This window comes from Nuphar pumila, chromosome 8, assembly GCF_984573655.1.
Source record: "Nuphar pumila chromosome 8, dmNupPumi1.hap1.1, whole genome shotgun sequence".
Classification (NCBI taxonomy): Eukaryota; Viridiplantae; Streptophyta; class Magnoliopsida; order Nymphaeales; family Nymphaeaceae; genus Nuphar; species Nuphar pumila.
The window spans coordinates 113,365,500-113,388,655 of NC_143256.1; the positions used below are offsets into that span (position 1 = coordinate 113,365,500).

Below are 23,156 nucleotides of genomic sequence, written 5' to 3' on the forward strand. Positions count from 1 at the left end.
AAAGACTTTCAAGATCAAGAGAACCCAAATGGCTCTGATACCATGTTATGAACTAAGTGAAAATACAAATATTGAGTGTAGAACACTTACAAGTCTAACAATGGACAAGAAACAAAGAAAGTAAATAAGCACTTTAAGTGCACACACATAAATCCACAAAGGGATAATGTCAAAAGGCAAAAAACATAAATATTATTGAGAATGAGAGAGAGAGAGAACTACTTACAAATGAAGGGGGGACACCCCTATATATATACAAGAAAAAGGAGAGGGAGCCCTTGGGAGCTCCCCACACTTGGAGTCGTTGGGGAGCTCCCAACTGTCATATTTATGACCGTTGGGGGCGCCAACGACTCCAATAGTGGGGTCCCCAAGGTACCTCAAAAAGGAAAAAGTAAAAAAGAAAAAAAAGTAAAAAATAAAAAATAAGTGGTTTCTAATAAACAACTTATTGTACAAGTGAAAAGACCAAAATACCCCTATCGGGCAGAACATCAGAATTACAGAAATTTATATATATATAGATATGTATATATACGTATGGAATCTATGGATATATATATATTAACAATTATCGTTCTTTGTCCTTTAAAAGTAAAATTCTTAAAACAAGTATTTCTGTTTCAGCATTGCCCCAAGGTTTATAATTATTAGATCCAATTCATTTGGATGTTTTGGCAAGATCAGCCAGGAAGCCCTCATTACATGGGAAGAATACACAAGTTGAAGTGATTTGAATTATGTTCTTACCACTAACAAGGTTTTCATATTGTAAAATAGTTGGAAATTTGTGTCTGGTTTGGCCTTTTTCCTTACAAGGCATGTGCATGCTTTACATCTTGTCCCTTATTTGGTGACATACTTTCCACTAATTTAATGGGACATTTCTGGTGTATGGATACCATAAGTGCATATAAAGGTAATATCAGCAATTATTTTGCAATTGCTTGTGAAAATTAACTGATTGTGGGTTGAATATGGGGATGCGGTTAGAATTCTGAACTAACCAAGGGATATTGGGGTCAATACCCAAATTCCCCTCTTTCCTAGTTGTGGACTGCCGTAGCAATTGTTTATAGTACTGATCAAGCATGGATGAGATATGGTATCTGAGTGGTTGGAATTGCTGCATGATCAACTTTCTAAAGGGTTTAAACACACACCATTTTCACCTAAATTCAACCATTTCTATGGTTATTTTTAGGTTGTGCTGGTAAGTTTTTTGGCTTTTCAAATTGAATATGAAAGAATGCCTACAATGGCCTGGGATTTTTGGATCATGAAGCTCATAGAATTCCTTGAATGGGAACATCATCTTGAATTGCAGAATAATTTGGCAATTGCTGTTTGATTTGAATGAAATGAATTATGGATTCATATTATAATCATACATTCATTTCGGAGTCTTCATGTCGCTGCTTTACAATGATTTATGTGAATTTTAATAATGATAACTTCAGCTTCTTGGATGGTAGATTATGCAGAATTTGCATGTGCATTTATTGGTCAACACGACCATGGGATGTTGAATTTTTTTCAGGACATCCATATTTTATGCTGACTTTTCAGGTAGTACCATATGGAGATGCAACTTCTCTTTCATCTAAAATGGCAACCATGTAAGACTAGGAAGGGAAAAGGCAATAGGCTAAAGAAAGGGTCAAATGCCGATAAGAAAATTTTGATTAAGTGTTCTAAATGGTGTTGCTGTTTGATGATTTCATCTTTTGAGAGGGATATTCTCAAGTTATCCCTTATAGATAGTAGATGAAGCATAAGTTAAAATAATTTGGGATCCGAGGATCTAATGTACTGATTTATATGCTTCAGTGGTGAACCTTTTCTTGGCATTCCTATATTATGAATTGAAATTCGAATTGGTTAGTATTGCACTATTATTTAACTATGACAATCATGAATATCGACCAACCTACCTCTTGCTGTATTTGTTTTAGCTCCTCTTTAACTAGTGTTCTTTATACTGCTTTGCAGAGCTGTATTGACACCAGGTGATCCATATATGCCTTTGCCAAATGAAGAAATTGTTGATCGAGTCAGAAAGCAGGTTAGATCTGCCAAGAAATTCCTTGCAGAATCTCATACTTTGATTTAGGAAGATCTGTAGTTGTATCTACATGTATTGCTTCTGAACATAGCACACATACAACCAACATGCGCAGATGTCTGCTTGCTCTGGGCTACATGAAACCAGTGTTGTAGACTGTGAACTGGGTCAGAATTTGGAGAAAGATTAATTTGTTAAATATTGAATTGGATCATATATATATATATATTAGTAAGGTTACTACTATGTATGTATGCAAGCATGCATGCATGTATGTGATGTGTGTATGTAGGTATTCAGTAATCTCAGTTAAACCATATGAAGTGATAGCAAAAGTAAAATTGCGAACATCAGCCAAAAGAAGAAAAATAATTCACTAACATGTAAGAATAGGATTGAGATCTAAAGTATTTTTTATGTTCTTATTTCCTTTTTTGTAAGGCATTTTTGGAAAATTGCAGCAATAAATTTCTAAACTATGCCAAGTTTCTAAAACCGTCATATCATTCATTGTTCTTCTGCCCTTTTTAAGATTTTCCAAAAAATTGAAAAATTAGACATCAATAAAAACAGTAAAAATGGAAAATTACCATTTTTATGTCTTAAAATATAAAAATGCATCATTGGCTCCCGTGAGAGAGACCCATGCATCATAGGCTCCCGAACTTCTCTCCTTTAGGATTCCTTTGTTCCCTTTGTTCCAGTTATGTTGCCCTTAAAGTCCTAGTCCAGGGTATTTGGGCATTAAGGGCATAAAATTTGCATGGTCCAAGCAATTGACCCTCTTGCATATGAAGCATGTGCTTTGTGTTCTAAACACACTGCTCCACAAAGCTTATGTTTCTCTGAAAATGCTCTAGGCACTTATTTTTTGAGGTCTGCTTGAGAGTGTTGTAGTGATTGCTTTTGTAGTGAGGAGTAAAAGGTGTCTTTGAAGTGGAATTTTAAGAACATTGGTTCCGGCCTGATTTAACATTGCATGGGCATCATTTATGTGCCTATTGGAGGAATATTTGACTGCATTTTCTTTAATGATTATAAATGCTCATCAACGGCCAATGAAATGCATGCGGTGTGCATTGTTTACTCAATTTTTCTTCAAGTAGAAAATGGTTTCTATCAGCTTAGGAGACTTGAATTTTTTGTACTTTATACATTTCTAAGTTCTCTTTGTTATGAGCTATGTCACATAGGTGCGGGTACGGGTGTGGGTGCGACGACGCGGCACTTTAAAAAAACTTGGGCGAGGGGTGCGGGTGGGTATATATGTTAAAATATATGTATGTGTGTATATATACGTATGTATCTATGTCACAGGGATTCGGCTAGCAGGGTGCCGCACCCGCGTCGACGTGAAGCGGGTGCGGCACCGGGTGCGGTCAACCCGACCCTGGGTGTGGTCAACACACCCAGGGTCATTTTGGTCCAATTTTCGGACTTAAAAAAATTGCCAAGAAAATTTTTTTTGCCCTATATGTCACACGGATTCTCCAACTAGGTGCCGCACCCGCACCCAATGCGGTCAACCTGACCTTGGGTGCAGTCAATGCACCCAAGGTCATTTATGTCCAACTTTTGGACATTATATATATATATATATATATATATATATATATATATATATATATATATATATAGCCGCACCCGCACCCATGTGACATAGGTATGTATGTATACATATATTCATATATATTATTTTTTGCCTTGTAATAGTTAAATGCCCTATAAAGGCATTTCTGTCTTTTCAAATGTATATAAATACTGTTTATTAAAATAGTATTTTTCCTTCTTATTTTTATTTTTTTCCTTTTTTAATGTAATTAAGGGAGACCAATGGGGGCTCTATGGTCTTTTGACTCTTTTCAAACCATAGTCATTGGGACTCCCAACGACCACAAATGTCACTGTTGGGAGCTCTCAAGGGTCTCACTCGTTCCTTGCTTTTGTTGTGTATAAATAAGGGTCTTCACCCCCTATTATTCTTATGCTTTTCTAAGCATATATTCAATAAAGAATTTATTTTTTAGTTGTTGCTCTTTGTATTGTCCCATAGTGGACTTGTGTTCTTTTGTGCTTATTGTGCCTTCGTGCCCTTGTCTATTATTGGACTTGTATGTGCTTTTGCACTTTGTTCCAACAATTCTGCATATTTTGTTACATGGTATCAGAGCCATACTGCTCTTGGTCATTTGGGAAAGTGGTCATATCGTGATTGTGAGTTAGGTAATGTTCAGAAAATGGATTTGGATCTATGACACAAGAGACTTGGTCATCCTAGTGTATCCAAGATCCAGTTTTCTCCAAAGATGGATTTTTTTTGTAATTTTGAAACCTTTACATGTGAAAAATGTATTATTGGTAAAATGAAGAGATTACCTTTTCAAGAAAGAACCTTTGTTTTTTCTCGACCACTTGAGTTAGTACATTCAGATGTGTGGGGACCCACACCTGTTATATTAGAAGGTGGTTTTATGTATTATGTAATTTTCGTAGATGACTTTACATGACATACTTGGATCTATTTTCTTAAGCACAAGTCTGAAGCTTTCTCGTATTTTCAAATATTTCATGATCTAGTCAAAATCTATGTCACATGGGTGCGGGTGCGGGTGCGACACGGGTGCGGCGTAATTTCAAAAATTTTGGACACGGGGACTCGACTATATATATATTTATATTTATATTTATATTTATATTTATATTTATATTTATATTTATATTTATATTTATATTTATATTTATATTTATATATATATAACAATAATTCTAGTAAACAATTAAAATTAAGTAGCCAAAACTATATAAGATAAAAGGATATTATCATTGTACAGATATAATTTAAATTGACTTGTAATAGTAAACTTCAAGTCTGCAGTAAATTAAATAGCCAAAACTATGACCTTAATTTTTTCGAAAGTTTCAATTTGGCACTCCCATTTCTTTATGGTAGTTCTTAAGCTAGCTTTTCTAATACTTGTGAAACTAGTATTTTTTTAAACTGGAAAAGCATTTATTTAGCTACCTCAAATGGTTGGGTTACCTTTTATTGTGTTTTATACATATTTTTACATAAGTTGTGAAACAGTCACACAGACTGTGCACACAGTCTGTGCAATGCAGTCTGTGACTGTGCAGACTGTGCACAGTCACACAGACTGTGCAAAGTCACAGACTGTGTGCAGTGACTATGCAGTTGCAGTTGCACAGTCTGTGGCTGTGCAACTGCATTGCACAGTCTGGTTATATATTAAAAAAAAGATATATAAAAAATGTTTTTTTTTGTTTTTTGTCTTAAAAATGGACATTTTTGGACTCGGTCAAAGTTGACTGAGTCCAAAATGTGGACATACTCGGCCTTGACTCGTTGACCGAGTCCGACTCGGCGTTGACCGAGTCCGGGCTGAGTCCGAAGCCGCACCCGTGTCGGGGCGTGTCGACTCAGGTGCGGCATCAATTTAAGAATGATATTTTAATTTTTCGCACTGATTCAGGGAGAGAGTTTTTATCAAAAGAATTTAAAGATATTTGAATTTATATAGTATTATACATCAATGATCATGTCCCTATACCCCTCAACAAAATAGTTTAGCAAAAAGAAAGCATAGGCATATTATAGAAACAACAAGAACTTTACTTATTACACATCAAGTACCAAAGATTTTTTTGGGCTAAAACCACTTTAATTGCAGTTTATCTTATTAACCGAATGCCATCCTCTTCATTAAACAATATATCTCCTGTTGAAAAACTTTTCAAAAGAAATTTAAGATTATTCTAGGTTAAGAGTTTTTTGATACAAGTGTTTTGTTTTTTTTGACAAAAGTGGCAAACTCTCTCCTCGCACTATTCCTTGTATTTTTTTAAGATATGCAAATCACCAAAAAGGCTATAGATGTTTTGATCCTAAAACTAAAAAATTGTGTCAAGAAATGTATCTTTTTTGGAAAAAGAAAGTTTTTTTTAGAGTAAGAACTGTAAGGAAATAGAGGAGTATTCTTTTTTATTGGACTTAGTTCCAAAGATTGATGAAGGTGATATTAATGAAATTCAAGAAGATCAAAATGACATAATTAGTACAAACTCATTTCGTGATAATCAAGATTGTATTCAATACTCTAGACAGGGTAATTCAGAATAACCATGTGCTCTCAAAAAATATACTAAAGAACAAGAACAAATACCAACAAGAAGATCATCTAGAGTGTCAAAAATCTCCAAAAAATTTGTGTCCTATAAGTCTTTTTCGCAGAAGTATCAAGCCTACATTGTCTTAATTCACTCCTAAATAGAGCTTTCTAACTATGCTGCCCTAAAGGAACAATCTAAATGGGTCAAAGCAATGACAACGAAATTAAATGCCTTAGAAAAGGCAAATACTTGGACTATTCAAGATATTCCGCCAAGCAAAAAACCTATATGTTGTCGATGTGTGTATAAAGTTAAAACCAAGAGTGACGACACTCTTGAGAGGTTTAAGGCCTGATTAGTTGCCAAAGGCTATTCCCAAAAGTATGGAATAGACTATGAAGAGACCTTTGCTCCAGTCGCTAGAATGACCACAGTTAGGACCTTAGTAGCTTTTGCCTTTGTAATGAAATGGCAAATATATCAAAAGAATGTCAAGAATGCATTTCTCAATGAAAGCTTAGCCGAAGAAGTGTATATGGAACCACCACCTGACATTAATATTCCTAAAGAAAAAGTTATTCGTTTAAATAAGGCTTTGTATGGTCTTAAGCTATGTCACACGGACTCGGCTACGTGTCGACGCACCCGCGTTGACATGCTCCGACACGGGTGCGGACACGATCAACCAAGTGTCAGACTCGGTCAATGCATCGGGGTCGAGTCTGTCCACATTTTGGACTCGGTCAACTTTGACCGAGTCTATTTTTGTCTATTTTTTAAGGCAAAAAACTAAAAAAAAAAGATATATATATAGCCAAACTATACAACTGCACGGTGAGACTGCGCACAATCACAAACTGTGTAACTGCACAGTCACAGACTGTGCACGGTCATATAATACAGTCTGTCCCCTAATAGGCACAACTTTGACTGAGTCTTATTATATATATATATATATATATATATATATATATATATATATATATATATGTCACAGGGACTCGACAAAATAGATGCCGCACCCGCGTCGACGCGACGCGACGTGGGTGCGCGTGCGGGTGCGGTCAACACGACCCTGGGTGCGGTCAAAGCACCCAGGGTCATTTTTGTCCACTATTTGGGCATAAAATTTTTTTTTTCTCCGATGAAAAGGAGGATTAGGGCAAAAAAATTTTTTTTCCCTAATCTCTCCTCTCTCTCCCCCTGAGCTCGAGCTCTCTCCCATCGCCGCCCCAGCTCCGCCGCCCAGGCTCCGCCTCCCAGGCTCCTCCTCTCCTTTCGCAGGTATGTACCCTCTCTCACTCTCTTCTTGGGTCGGCAGGGGAGGGGCCGAGCCCCCCCCCCCTCTCGGTCTCTTGTTGGGTCGGCAGGGGAGGGGCTGAGCCCCCCCTGCTCCCTCATTTTTCGGCACAGGAGGGGTCGAGCCCCTCCCCCATCTGGCTCTTTTTTTGGGTCGACAGGGGAGGGGCTGAGCCCCTCCCCCATTTGTTTTTTTTTTGGGTCGACAGGGGAGGGGCCGAGCCCCTCCCCCATCTGTTTTATTTTTTGGGTCGACAGGGGAGGGGCCGAGCCCCTCCCCTATCTGTTTTTTTTTTTTTGGGTCTACAGGTGAGGGGCTCGAGCCCCTCCCCCATCTGTTTTATTTTTTGGGACGACAGCGGAGGGGCTGAGCTCCTCCCCCATCTATTTTTTTTTGGGTCGACAGTGGAGGGGCTCGAGCCCCTCCCCCATCTGTTTTTTTTTTGGGGTCGACAGGAGAGGTGTCGAGCCCCTCCCCCATCTGTTTTATTTTTTGGGTCGACAGGGGAGGGGCTCGAGCCCCTCCCCCATCTGTTTTTTTTTGGGGGTCGACAGGGCCCCTCCCCCATCTGTTTTTTTTTTTTTTTTGGGTCGACAAGGGAGGGGCCGAGCCCCCCTCGCTCTCGCTCTCTTGTTGGGTTGGCAGGGGAGGAGCTGAGCCCCCCCTTCTCCCTGTGTTTTCTAATTGATTTGAAAATTTTAATGTATTTTTTTTTTGTGTTTTCAGGATAAAAATGACGGATAAAGGGAAAGGACTTGTGTCATCCTCATCCCAACATGTGAGTTCTGCTGCTAGTTTTGCTCATAGTTGCAGTGGGATTGATGATGTGGGGCCACTATGGGTACATGCAGATAAACTTGCAAAAACTGGAGAAGGAGGTGGTGGAAACAAGAGATTTCGATGCAAGCTCTGCGAAAGAGATTTTGTTGGGTCTTACACAAGAGTGGAGGCTCATTTGTTGAAGATACCAGGACATGGCATTTCAGCTTGCAGAAAAGTTGATGAGGCAATGCGAAGACAATACAAGAAGAATATGAGAAGAGAAAGGCAATGGCCGATTCTTATGCAGTCAGTGTGCCATTTGCAAGCCACCAAGAAGATGCTGAAAAAGAAAAGAAAAGTCAATGTAGGAGGTAGAGGAACGATACAAGCAGCATTCAATACATATGGAAGAGAAGAATTGGATAGAAAAGTTGGGAGGTATTTTTATTCTGGTTCACTCCCATTTAATGCGGCTAAAAATCCTTATTGGAAGGATTTAGTAACATCCTTGGCAAATTGTAATTTGAGTGGTTATGTGCCTCCAAGTTCAGAAAAAATACGAACCACACTTCTTGCAGAAGAGAGGGCAAATATGGAGAGGTTGCTAGAAATTAAAAAATATTCATGGGAGCAAAATGGAGTTTCCATTGTGTCTGATGGATGGACAAATATTCAAAAGCGTCCATTAATCAATTTCATTGCTTGTTCGCTTAGTGGTCCAATATTCTTGAAAGCAGTTGATGCATCTGGGGAATATAAAAATGCAAAGTATTTGAAGGGATTGTTTATAGAAGTGATAAAAGAAGTGGGTGATCAGAAAGTGGTACAAATCATTACAGACAACGCTCCAGTTTGTAAAAGTGCAGCGTTGAGTTTGGAGAGTGAGTACTCTCATATTTTTTGGACTCCCTGTGTAGCACACAGCTTAAATCTAGCCCTAAAGAGCATATGCAACCCCAAAGAAGAAGAAAATTCACAAGTATATGCTTTATGTTCATGGATTGAAGATTTAGAAAGAAATGTCAAAAGCATTAGGAATTTTGTTGTTAACCACCATCGTGCTAATGCTATATTTAATAGGCATTCTGATTTGAAATTGTTGAAGGTCGTTGAAACACGTTTTGCGTCCATCATTGTGATGATGAAGATGATTAAAAGAGTGAAGAATGTTTTGATTAACATGGTGACTGATGAAAATTGGACATTCTATCGTGTTGATGATGATATGAAGACTCAAGAAATTAAGAAATTCATTTTTGATGATGAGTTTTGGGACAGAGTGGTATACTTCCTTAAATTTACGCAACCTATTTGGGAAATGTTAAGAGAAGTTAATAAGGATGAGCCCATGCTTTACAGAGTTTATGAAATGTGGGATAATATGATTGAAAAAATACAAGTTATAGTTTTCATGCATGAAGAAAAAAATCCTGCATTGGATGATTCAGATTTTTTTAATCATATTCATTCAATTTTAGTCAGAAGATGGTATAAAAGCAACACTCCTTTGCATTGCATGACACATTCTCTTAATCCAAAATATTATACAAATAAGTGGCGGGCTGGTGGTATTGGTCGTGTCCTTCCAAATTTAGAACCAGAGCTATCAAGACCTAGAAATATGTGTATGAAAAGACTTTTTCCATAAGCATATCTTCTACATCAAGTCACACAAGAGTTTGAAAAATTTTCATCTTCGATATTATATGGACCGACATTATTCGTGAGAGAAGAAGATAATATAGATCCTATCACATGGTGGTCAACATTTGGATCAGAAATACCTCTTCTCCAACGTCTTGCATTAAGATTGCTATCGCAGTCTGCTAGTTCATCTTGTTGTGAAAGAAATTGGAGCACATATTCTCAAATCCACAACATGAAGAGAAACAAACTCACCAGCAAGCGTGCAGAGGATTTAGTATATGTTCATTCAAATCTTCGATTACTTTCGCGAAGCAATGATGAATACAAGTACTAATTTGCTCTCTTAGTTATTTGATTATTTCTTAGTTTTTCATTTAAATATACTTGTATTATATTTAACATTTTCAAATTGGGTTTGTAACGCAGACAAGGAACATCCAAATTTTGGGATGTAAACCCAGAAGAGTGTGACTTCGAGGGAGAACATGAATTCAACGTAACAAACATGGATTTAGCTGAACCCAGTATTCCTTCTAATGATGCATTTGATGATGAAGAAGAAAATTATTAACATCCATTAATTCATCAGGATATACTTTGGTATGTGATTTAGTTCTTTTATACAATACTTATTTGATTGATATTTAGGTTGATTTATGTAATTGCTTTACTTATTTGATTGATAATTTGATATTTAGGTTGATATACTACATGCATGATGAATCATATTATGAGTTTATGACAATGTTTACTGTTAAAACTTCAAAATTATATATATATATATATATATATATATATATATATATAAAATTTTTTTTACATTTTTGCCCCTGCCGCACCCCCGCACCCGGGTTTTTTGGAAGTGCTGCATCCCCGCACCCGCACCCATGTGACATATATATATATATATATATATATATATATATATATATATATATATATATATATATATATATATATATATATATACATATATAGCCGAGTCCCTGTGTCCAATATTTTTGAAATTGCGCCGCACCCATGTCACACCCGCACCCGCACCCGCACCCGCACCCATGTGACATAGGTCTTAAGCAAGCCTCAAAAACTTGGTATGACAAATTTAGTCATGCTTGATTTTGTTTTTCAATCTTGTCTTATTGATATAACTTTGTTTGTTAAGAACTCTGATGCAGGTATTATCATCCTTCTTCTCTATGTAGATGACATGATCATCACTGAAAGTGATAAATAGGGAGTTGACAACATTAAAAAAATTCTCAAAATACACTTTGAAATGAGTGATTTGGGTTTTTAAAATTCTTTCTTGCTATAGAAGTTGTTTATTCTTCTAGAGGCTATTTGCTAACTCAATCAAAATTTTCTCTAAATATTGTTGACATGTCTTTAACTGGTAAGTTGATAGAGTTAGTAGATGTTATGTGTAGGAGAAAGATTGATATTTTATGTCTACAAGAGACCAAATGGGTAGGTGAGAAAGCAAAAGTGATAGAACCTTGGGGATATAAGATTTGGTATACAGGAATAAATAGGAATGGAGTAGGGATTGTTATGAGTCGTGAGTTTATAGATAATGTAGTTGAGGTTCGTAGGAAGGGTGATATGATTTTACTTATTAAATTAGTATTAGGTTCGGATATTATTAATATTATTAGTGTTTATGCACCTCAAGTAGGTTTAGATGATTCCACTAAGCGTCAATTTTGGGAAGATTTAGATGAAGTAGTACAAGGGATATCTTATGGAGAAAGGCTTTTCATCGGCGGTGACCTTAATGGGCATGTAGGCATTAGTAGGGATGGATTTGAGAGTATCCATGGAGGCTACGGTATAGGAGAAAGAAACGATAGTGGAGAAATGATTTTAGATTTTGGTTTGTCCTATGATATGATCTTAGCAAACACTTGGTTTAGGAAGAGGGAGTCTCACCTAGTAACATTTAAAAGTGGGGTTAATACGAGTCAGATAGATTTTTTCCTACTTAGAAAGAGAGATAGGGGTTGTTGCATCGATTGTAAGGTTATACCGGGAGAAAGTGTAGCTACACAACATAGAGTCTTAATTTTAGATCTTAGAATTAGACAATGTTGCAAAAGGGATAGACATAGGATAGATCCTAGAATTAAGTGGTGGGCACTGAAAGGAGCTAAACAAGGAATGTTTGTAGAGCGGGTAGTTAAGGAAGTTGATTGGTGTCTCGAGGAGGATTCAGAATCTATGTGGAATAAGATAGCGGGTGGCATGAGAAAGGTGGCTAAGGAGGTATTGGGTGAGTCTAAAGGCGGTGCACCGCTAGGTAAGGATACATCGTGGTGGAACGAGGATGTCAAATTAGCTATTAAGGTTAAAAGAGAGTGTTATAGAAATCTAAGTAAAAGTCGTGATAATGAGAATTTGGAGAAGTATATGATAGCAAAGAAGGAAGCTAAAAAAGTAGTTCGGAACGCGAGGGATAAGGTATATAAGGAGGTTTTTGACAAGTTGGATACCAAAGAGGGTGAGAAGGATATTTATAGGATTGCAAAAATGAGAGATAGGAAATCGAGGGATCTGAGTATGGTTAGATGTATCAAAGATGAAACGCAAAGGGTTTTAGTCAAAGATGAGGAGATTAAGGAGAGATGGAAAGATTATTTTGATAAGCTATTTAATGAAAGTCATGCTCAAGATCTTGGAGACTTTTTCATTCCTTTTCATGAGATGAATCGTGACTTCATGCGCAAGATTCAAAAGAAAGAAATTGCAGAGGCTTTGAAGAAAATGAAATCAAGAAGGGCAGTTGGCCCAGATGGTATACCTATCGAGGCTTGGAAATGCTTGGGAGAGAAAGGTTTAAAATGGTTGACAAATCTTTTTAACAAGATTTGGCGGACAAATAAGATGCCTAATGAGTGGAGGAAGAATACTTTGGTGCCTCTATATAAGAATAAGGGTGATATACAAGATTGCACAAACTATCGTGGTATAAAACTCATGAGTCATACTATGAAACTTTGGGAGAGGGTGATTGAGTCTAGGTTGAGGAAGGTTGTCATGATATCGGAGAATCAATTTGGTTTTATGCCTGAAAGATCTACTATGGAAGCTATACATTTTCTTAGACAACTTATTGAGAGAAATAGAGAGAGGAACAAAGATTTGCATATGGTTTTTATTGATTTGGAGAAGGCTTACAATAGAGTACCTAGGGACGTTCTCTGGTGGACAATGATGAAGAAAGGTGTTTCTCTCAAGTACATTAGTATAATTAAAGATATGTATGAAGGAGTAGTAACCAATGTCCGCACATGTGGAGGGGTGACAACCAATTTTCCTATAACGGTTGGGTTACATCAAGGATCTGCTTTAAGCCCTTTCCTATTTGCTATAGTGATGGATGAGCTTACGAGATCAATTCAAGAAAATGTGTCGTGGTGTATGTTGTTTGCTGATGATATTGTTTTGATTGATGAGTCTAGCGCTGGGGTTAATGCTAAGTTAGAATTATGGAGACAGACATTGGAAACAAGAGGTTTTAAGTTGAGTAAGAGTAAGACAGAATACATGGAATGTCGATTTAGTAAGCAACGAAATAGAGATGGGAGTGTAGTGAAGCTTGGTGAGCAAGAAATACCGGTGGATGATTCTTTCAAATATTTGGGATCTATCATTCAAAAGTATGGAGAAATTGATGGAGATGTAAATCATAGGATAAAGGTTGGGTGAATGAAATGGAAGAGTGCAACTGGAGTGTTGTGCGATCGTAGAATGCCATTGCTGTTGAAGGGAAAGTTTTATAGGACGACTATTAGGCCTGCTTTACTATATGGTACGGAATGTTGGGCTGCCAAGAGACATCATATTCAAAAAATGAGTGTAGCTGAGATGCGTATGCTGAGATGGATGTGTGGAAATACAATAAAAGATAAGATTCAGAACGAGGAGATACGTAAGAAGGTAGGCGTTGCACCCATTGAAAATAAGATGAGAGAATCGTTTACGGTGGTTTGGACATATTCGACGAAGGCCTAATGATGCTCAAGTTAGAAGGATGGAGAAATGGGAAAATATATTAGTTAAAAGAGATCTAGGTAGGCCTAGGAAGACATGGATGGAGGTGATAGGAAAGGATATGAATGCTTTGAACCTCACCGAGGACATGGCATTGGATAGAAATGAATGGAGGAGAAGGATTCATGTGGAAGACCCAGAATGATTTTCTTTGTTGGTTCATATCGCCGACCCCAATTGTTTTGGGATGAAGGCGTAGTTGTTGTTGTTGTTGTTGTTGTTGTATTGTTGACACGTCTGGTATCTCAGATGAAAAACAGTTTGGTACTCCCGAAGTTGTGAATATCAAAATGAAGATTGATGATGGAGAACTACTTGAAAATCCAACACCTTACAGACAACTTGTCGGAGCATTGTCTTATCTATTCATTACAAGACTTGACATTGCACATGCTCTTCATACAACAAGCCAATTTCAACATGCTCCTGCCATTGTTCATATGAGAGTTGTTTTACGTATTATTAGATATATTAAAACCTCTCATATTCTTACAGACCACACCCACGGTTTATTGACCGCACCGGGTGCCGCATCCGCACCCATGTCACGTCGCATCGACGTGGGTGCAGCGGCCTATTTGGCAAGTCCATGTGACATATGTTGTTAACTTTTAACCAATCAAAGAAGAGTAAGTCACCTGACTTTTGAATTTTATATTTGACCTTATAGTGTTATGAACATGACTTGCCATGAGCTGCCATAAATGTTGATATGACGTGTATACAGATCTGCAAAATAATTTTCAGAATGCACATATTTTCTAGTCTTAACTGGTAAATTGAGTGGATTTGTGCTAGCATCTCAAGTTACTGCAGTGCATGCCTCACATAAGCAATGATAAAAGTTCTATCATTTTTGTGAAATTGAAATTAACTTTTTCCATTTCTTATCAGTAGCATATAAACCTTGTGCATTCCTGTAAAATGTCGGTATTTGCTTGGGTTCGTTGCAGTGCTAGCAGTAACCATAATTATTTATTATTTTAATATTGCATATTGGTCCTCAGCAACTTCTTTATGCCATCTTTGGTACAAGATAGCTTGATCAATGATGGTTGACCATGTATGTGTTATTGGAAAAATATGCTCAATTCTGCCCTTCTTTTGCTTGTCAGGTTTTGTCTTTGTTCCCATCTGCTCAAGGATTAGAAGTTATGTGGTCTTCTGTTGTCAAAATTGGGCAATCTTTATATCGTGAGGCTCCTGGACTGGATCCTTTTAGACCAGATCAAAAGACACCAGTGAAAAATTTCTTTCTTGCAGGTTCTTATACTAAACAGGTTAGTATTTTACTGGATCGTTTTATCTTAACACACTTATTTTACCATTTACTTTGGTGCAGTAGCTGGTGTTTCTATGTGATAATGCAAAATATGTTTACATATCAGCTTTGAATACACATTATGGGGCAAAAGCATGTCAATGATAATCATTTACAAAAGATGCAAACTTAGTAGTAGGATTCTTCACATCTGGGTGCCAGTGTGAGGACTATCGTGTTATCCTTGCTCAATAATTTCTTCACATTATTGGGAATTGTGAATCGAGGGGAAGGTAAAATTTCTGTGAATGATAAGAAAAACTTTTATTGTTCATGCTATATCCAAAGCCGGAGCACTTTTGTCTATGCTTTTGGAGCGGTGGTATGATTGTTCGATGCAAAACAATCATGTAATGCCCAAGTTCATGTTGATCCAAGGGAAAAAGAAAGAAAAAAATGATCGTACAAGGCTTAAATGCTTGATGTAGGTGTGAAGATGCTCCACCTTGGAAACCTTTCTGTGCAACGCAAGAAAGAAAAGGAGAAAGTGAAAAAAAGATGAATAGAAACTGAATAGGTTGTGCCCTCCTTTTGGGATGTCCCTCCTTTTATATTATTGATTCATGCTCTTTTACAAAAATACCCTTTTATACAAATACAAAGGCAACAAGATACCTTTTAGCTTAAAAGACAAGAATACCCTTGAATAACATACATACACGATCTCTAACGGTAGGTCCTTCATGGCAGATCTGAGGGTGTTTCAGATTTTCGGTGCCTGAGGTCAATGGGGGACATCACGGAACAGTTTACTCTGACTGTGAGCATCTGATGAGCATTTTATTGACTACAAAGGATAGCCTTGAGCGCTTGTGCATGTGAAACTTTTATCTAAGTTTCTCGATGGGTTATTGTAGAAAGGGGATGGTCTGTTTAGTTGCTATTGGCTCCTTTGTAATTTTTATTGGGAAAAGCACCAAAAGCACTGTTGTGAGATCAAGTACCTTCTGGTTTAGGTTGCTACCTGAAATATCATTTTTGTTAAATTTGTGGCTTGTGTTTGCTCTGATACCTGCTTCTTGAGTACAATTATCTATCATATTTTATAATCAGGTAATATTTTCCTCACCCAGATTCCTTTGATTTGAATGAAATGTGATAGTATAAGCTATTTGACTCATCAAATGTCAAGTTAGTACTATGGAATCCGTAAATTGTCAGGAGAATTCTACTAAATTGACTTGCTTTCTATGTGGACTAAAAGGTGCTTGCATGGTTAGAAATGATTGGAGAAGGATTCATGTGGAAGAGAATCGTATACAGTGGTTTGGACATATTCGGCGGAGGCGTAATGATGCTCCAGTTAGAAGGATGGAGAAATGGGAAAATATATTAGTTAAAAGAGGTCGGGGTAGGCCTAGGAAGACTTGGATGGAGATGATAGGAAAGGATATGAATGCTTTGAACCTCACCGAGGACATGGCATTGGATAGAAATGATTGGAGAAGGATTCATGTGGAAGACCCAGAATGATTTTCTTTTTTGGTTCATATCGCCGATCCCAATTGTTTTGGGATGAAGGCGTAGTTGTTGTTGTGTTTGTGCTTGCATGGTTAGCTCTTCCTGCCAACTCTTTTAAGTCAGGCAAACTGGTTATTGTGATTGTCGGTTATTGTTTCGTCAGCTTCATCATAAGTACGGTTATATTGCTTCTAATATAAGGATATATCCATTTCATGTGAAAACAAATTCTTTTTTTCATTGTCGATCATTTATTTAGAAATTTACAAGCTTTGCTCATGCCATTGGTCTAGAGCACCCCGGCAGCTACTGACGATTCATGTGTGCATATGTTTAGGATTACATTGACAGCATGGAAGGAGCAACTCTATCAGGAAGGCAAGCTGCAGCCTACATCTGTAGCGCTGGGGAGGAGCTAGCTGCACTCAGGAAGAAGATTGCTGCCTACGAGGCCCAATTGAAAGCAGAAACTGCAAAGGCAGCTGATGAATTAAGTCTTGTATGATACCCGCACTTGATTTTATCCACGTACTTGCCTTGCGGGGCACCATTTGCCATTCCCTAATGTAATTTGATGTACTGCAATGTACCAATTATGTCTGTAATTAGTTTTTTTTAATAAAATTTATAGCCAAACTCGAGATAAGCCCAGTATGATTTGCACAGAGACTGAAGACACAGAAACTATGGGAAACACTCCAACTGCAATTACCTTTCTGTTATTTGAAAGCGTGATTGTAAGGCTGGGACTTGCATTCATGCAGTTTCCTCCAGGGCATCGTCAGAAGCACACCTGCCTTTTCCTTCCTGCATGCAGGCTTTCCTCAAGGCTGTCCAGGCAACTGCATTTCATTCAGGCCTTTTCAACAAATACTCAGAATGTGCTCATATATATCACACCGTTCCGCAGGGGACAGAGCAGCCCATATATATCACACCGTTCTGCAGGGGACAGAGCAGCCATGCTTTTCTTCAGTCATTTCATCAATGTATGCTCTCACACACACATATACACACACGTGCATGCACACACACGCCCACCTGCGACACACACACGCATGCAGCACATGCACCCACCCACCCCTGCCTGTGCGCACGCACACCCACCCACATCATGATTTTATCATGATACTTTCAAAAGCCAATACAATCTAAACAAGTGTTCTATTTAAAAAACTAAGGTAATTTCATGATAATCATACTGTCATACCATAATTTCAGAAAAAAGTGGTACATGACATGGAATTTCAGGCAAAAGGTGGCTCTGTATTAGGGAATTACCCTAAAAAAATCATGTTTTTGACATGATATTAGCGCAATAAAACAATTTTTATGTTTTGTATGGTTTTTAGCTTTTATATGCTGATCTTTTCCTGAGGATTTCTCAAAAAATATTTTTTGTTTTGTTTTAATGTTGATTTTCCTCGCTTTGTAACATTCACACAGACATGCACACGCAGACAGGCACGTATGTGTGCACGCAAACATCTTACATATGCACACGGTCAATTCTGATCTGAAGGCGATGAAGGCGTTGTTGTTGTGATTCATACCTTTTTCTTTTTTGGCTAAGCCAAGGGAACCCCCCCCCCCCCCCCCCCATCACCAACCTCACATTGGCTGTCCTTTAGTTGATAAAACCCTTGAGGTCCCCCTGTCCACAGGGAGTACACGCAGCTTTGACCTTCGGGCAAAGGACACCCCTGTGGGTTTCAAACTCATGACATCACGTCAAATATTAGATGTGCGGAGCCCTTGTGGGTAGATCATTCTTACCATTGAACCTGTGCGGGAAAGAAAAAGGGAGAATGCAAGCGGTCATATTGGATACTAATTGTGAGAGTAATTAATTTTTTTTGCAACCAATGCATTACTTATTGTTGGACACCATCATAGACCTGCATAACTAATGCGAATTAGACGAATATGTGATGGCAACTTAATAGCAAAGGATGAACAAGTTTGGAGAACTCTAAGATGCTTAAAAAATTGGCAGATTATGCAATATTTTGTTTTTCTTCTGATTTGAATAGAGGATAATCTAATCCTATATTTGTGGTTTCCTTTTTAAGATTTATGTTTATATTAGCCATGACAAGGGTGTTGCAGAATTTATTACGTCTTAGAATTTGCTTTTGGAGGGGATATCATGTCAGACATTTGATTATAGAATCACCTATCCTGTAGATGACCATAGAACTTTAATTTGGATATAATGTACGGAACCTTTCTTTCTTGCGTTTTTTCACCCAGGATGTATGACTTGCAGTGGACGTCAAATACACAGCGCCTTCACAGAAGAAAGAAACCAGGAGTCTGCAACTCAACCCAATGCAGCAAATAAATACAATAACGGCTACCCCTATATAAATTAAAGCGATTGAAAAAAAATGAGGGCAGATCAGTTGATTTAACAAAACACAATTTTTGAGGGAAAATGACTGGACAACAAAAATGATAAGTTTGCCAAAAAAAAATCTTAGAATTTTCAAAAATCATAAATGTTTGACATTAAAAGAATCATTTTAACCTTTGCACACCGAGCCTCCTGAGATTCGCGCGATATATATGTACACTCCCCTGGTATCACACTCACTTAAAGATAGTTTCACATGGGTTTTTTTATGGACCTCACGAAATTTGCATAACCAAACTTGTGAACCTTTTGTTAATCAAGCCTGTCGAAGTTCGCAAATATTACACTAAATTCGCATATATTGTACAAAGTTCACATGAACAAACATGTGAACTTTCAGTAACTGAAACCTTAGAAACTTTGCAAATATTTTACTAAATTCACATATGGCCATGTGAATCTCATTTAACTGATAAGATCTGCAAACAAGTGACGATATGCAAGTATATTACATTGCGAAGTTTCGTGAAATTCACATGCTCGTTGAATCATATATAAAATCATTTTTGTTCATTTTATTTGTTTTCTCGCTTGTTTCTGAAAATAACCCTAACCTTTTTTTCCTCTAGAACCCTCAACATTTTTCCTCCTTCCTTGCAGTGATTTTCGTAAAAAAAATTTATTGCGTTCTGATGATGCAGTATCCTTCACATCGAGTTCCCAATTAGGTTGAAAGGTGAGTATCATAACGTTTGCATATTTGTGTTATTTTATTTTAAACTTTTTATTGTGTTTGTAGATATAAGCATTTAATAGCCCTATGAGTATTTGTGTTTGGTTATTGTGAATGTTTTTTTATGTTTTTCACCAAATTTATTGTGTAATGTTCACTATGTTAGGTTTTTTTATAGTATCTTAAGTAGTTTACAATGAATACTTATAAACATAAAGGAAAATGTGACAACAGAAAATGATTCAAACCCCCACTCCAACCTCAAGCAAGGACCCAGTTGTAGTGCCTGAGGTATAATCAATGTCCCGAGTTATGTGTATATACAAGCAATAGTATAATTTTGTGTTTATATTTATTTTTTAATTGGTGATGAAAACATGTTATTGATACAGTTCACAAAGGGCTACCGGAACTGAAAGATAATGAATTTTATAAAGAAACTTTGTTGGCAAGTAACATAATTGTTAGTTTTGCATGTTCGTTTGTTTATTCCTTTATTACATTTGTATATACACTCATTTGAATTTATAAGAATATCACATATTGCTCTTATGTAGCATCTAGCAAGATTCATAAAAAGACTCCAAACGGCTAACAAAAACGACATGACAGATTGAATGGAACTGTCAAAATCCATTTACCTTACTCCCTACTTTTTGTGTCTTGAAAGTGAAGTTTCTAATGTTTTTCTACTGACTAAGAGAAACTAATTGGTAAATATTAATCGTTTACAGTAAATAGTTGAAACTAAAAGGATGAGGCTTATCCATGCTTGAAGATCCGTGAATTGTCGTATCCTTTCGATGAAGCTGACAAAGTATCCACTCAATAATTTTAGATACAAAATATAAATTTGCATGTGCATAATGACTTTAACCGATTTATATTGCAGATCTTAATTCCTGTCAACTGGAGCAACCAATACTAAGTTCTTTGAGAAATGAATATGAATGTGAGGAAGTTCAAGCTATACAATTTGATTGCATCCACAATTAATTCTAATAAAAACATAAAAAATATAGTATGATAATATTACATATTTAATAATGTGCTTATTGTTCTCTTGTACTCGGTAGGTTTAATGTTGGCGTTGCAGGTTCATTTTTTTATGGCATGGTTTGGCTACTATTATTACACTGATTGAATGCCTTGTCCCATGAACGATATTCCTTAACAAAAAAATGAGTAATTTGCATATTTTTGTTAACTCAATTTGTATATATACATGTGCTTGACTTGGTATATGATTGTTACAAGTATGATTGTATATTTATCATATTGTACATGCAGTATTTGGATAGAAACAATGAATTAAACTTCACGCATGTACGTGTTTATATGTGTTATTTTGTTAAGGTTTTGAGATGTAATCTATAGTTAGTTGATTGCTAATAACCATTTTTCTAGAATGATATAACAAAAACTAGAAAGCATATGATCCAATTCTATAAACTCACGAGAGAGAATACAACTTCGGAGGTTGCCAAAAAGAAGGCGGAGGAGAAGGCAAAAAACCAGAAAGGATCGTAGTAGAACAAAAAATGTCTAAAGGGCAAACAAAAGGCAAGAGACGAGACATCAAACAATGAGGTGTCGAACGACAAGACATTGGAAGCTGAGCTTTGGACAATTCTGGGGACTATACATTGACTACTATTGTAAAACATTGGATGTGAATTTGACAAATTATTGAATATAAATTTGATAGATTTTTTGATGTTTTTTAAATTATTGATGTTCTTTTAATATTCGTTGTTTTATACGTTATTAATTGTAAGTTATGAATGTTTTGTATATTATATTTTGTAAGTTTTGGATGTTCATTAGACATGTTTGTATGTTTAACTTTATTATAGGTTTGTAACAAAAACATGCACAAAATATATTGGTCATTGTAAATCATTAAGTCATTGAATTGTCTTCGATTGAATTATGTCAATGCTGTAAATTTGAATTTGAATTATGTCAATGTATTTGTTTTTATTCTTTAACTGTAATTTTGAATTTTGTAAAAGTTCTGGATGTTCTGATTTACGAGGATGAGAAAGTTTGCGAATTTTTTTTTGCAAAAAATAATAAATATTTGCGAGGATGAAGAAGTCTGCAAAAAATATTTTGCGAACAGTAGGACCAATATTTAGAGGATAAGGAAGTCTGCAAAAAAAGATTTGCAAAAAATGATCAATATTTATGAGGATGAGGAAGTTTGCAAAAAAGAATTGCAAAAAATTAATAGATATTTGTGATGATGAGAAAGTTCACTAAAAAGATTTATAAAAAATGACCAATATTTGCGATAAAATCTTTTTGCAGACTACCTCATCCATGCAAATATTGGTCCTACTGTTTACAAAATATTTTTTGCAGATTTCCTCATCCTCGCAAATCTTAGTCTTTTTCACATTTTTTTTTGCGGACTTCCTCATCCTCGCAAGTTTATATCTCAATTCAAATTTACAACATTTACATAATTCACTTGTTACATTCAAATTTTTCAAATTTATAACATTTTACATAATTCACTTGTTACATTCAAGTTCGCCTGCTCAATTCAAATTTACTGCATTTTACAACTTTTCTTTGTCATTCTACACCCCAGCATTTTATAGTAGTTGACTCTAAGAAATGTGTTAAGATCATGACAAAATATTGTGGCTCTGCCTTGTGAATACAATCAAGGGACAATCATGAAATTAACAGAAAAAATAGTTGAGGAAATGTGGTAAAAGCATTAATAATGTACAAAACATCTAGAACTTACAGAACATAATGTACGAAATATCCAAAACTTACAAAACATTGAATATTAAAAGAATATCAACAATATAAAAACATAAAAAAATCTATTAAATTTACATTCAATAATCTATCAAATTTACATCCAAGGATTTATAATAGAAATCAAATTTACAATATATATATATATATAATCGAAGACGAAAGTCATTGTTGTGGATGCATCAAGCATGCTCGTAAGTCCTTGATGACTCGATCCTTGTTAGTGATAAGGTCAACTTGAGTTTGTATAATGAACTCCTTTGTTGAAGCAACACCTTCAACATGCAATTTTTAGCTAGTGCAAGAGCCAACTGGCTATCCGCTCCACTTTTAGTCCTTACGTGTTTTAAACTCCTTGTCCCAAGTTCCTCCTTAATGGACCTCTTTGCAGAGAGACTGTTTGCAAACTGAAGGTGGCAGCAACTACATCCTTGTCATAATAGGCATGTACCATGGATGGCAAGTTGATGTCATCGGTGCCTTCACACAAGTTTTCAAGTTCGAAGAGGAAGATTGTGGGTTAATTCTTTATTAGATCCTTTATTGCCCACAAGA

At 36.4% G+C, this 23,156-nt stretch overlaps 1 protein-coding gene across 1 annotated transcript in view; it reads left to right on the forward strand.

Moving 5' to 3' along the window:
* ZDS (zeta-carotene desaturase) overlaps window positions 1–17,370 on the forward strand; it is a 91,823-nt gene extending 74,453 nt beyond the window's left edge. The window contains exons 12-14 of the mRNA XM_090016409.1: window positions 1,993–2,065; window positions 15,068–15,232; window positions 17,072–17,370. Coding sequence (XP_089872535.1) covers window positions 1,993–2,065; window positions 15,068–15,232; window positions 17,072–17,239 — 406 coding nt within the window. The 3' untranslated portion in view covers window positions 17,240–17,370. The remainder of the gene's footprint in view (window positions 1–1,992; window positions 2,066–15,067; window positions 15,233–17,071) is intronic.
* The last annotated feature ends 5,786 nt before the right edge of the window (window positions 17,371–23,156 follow it).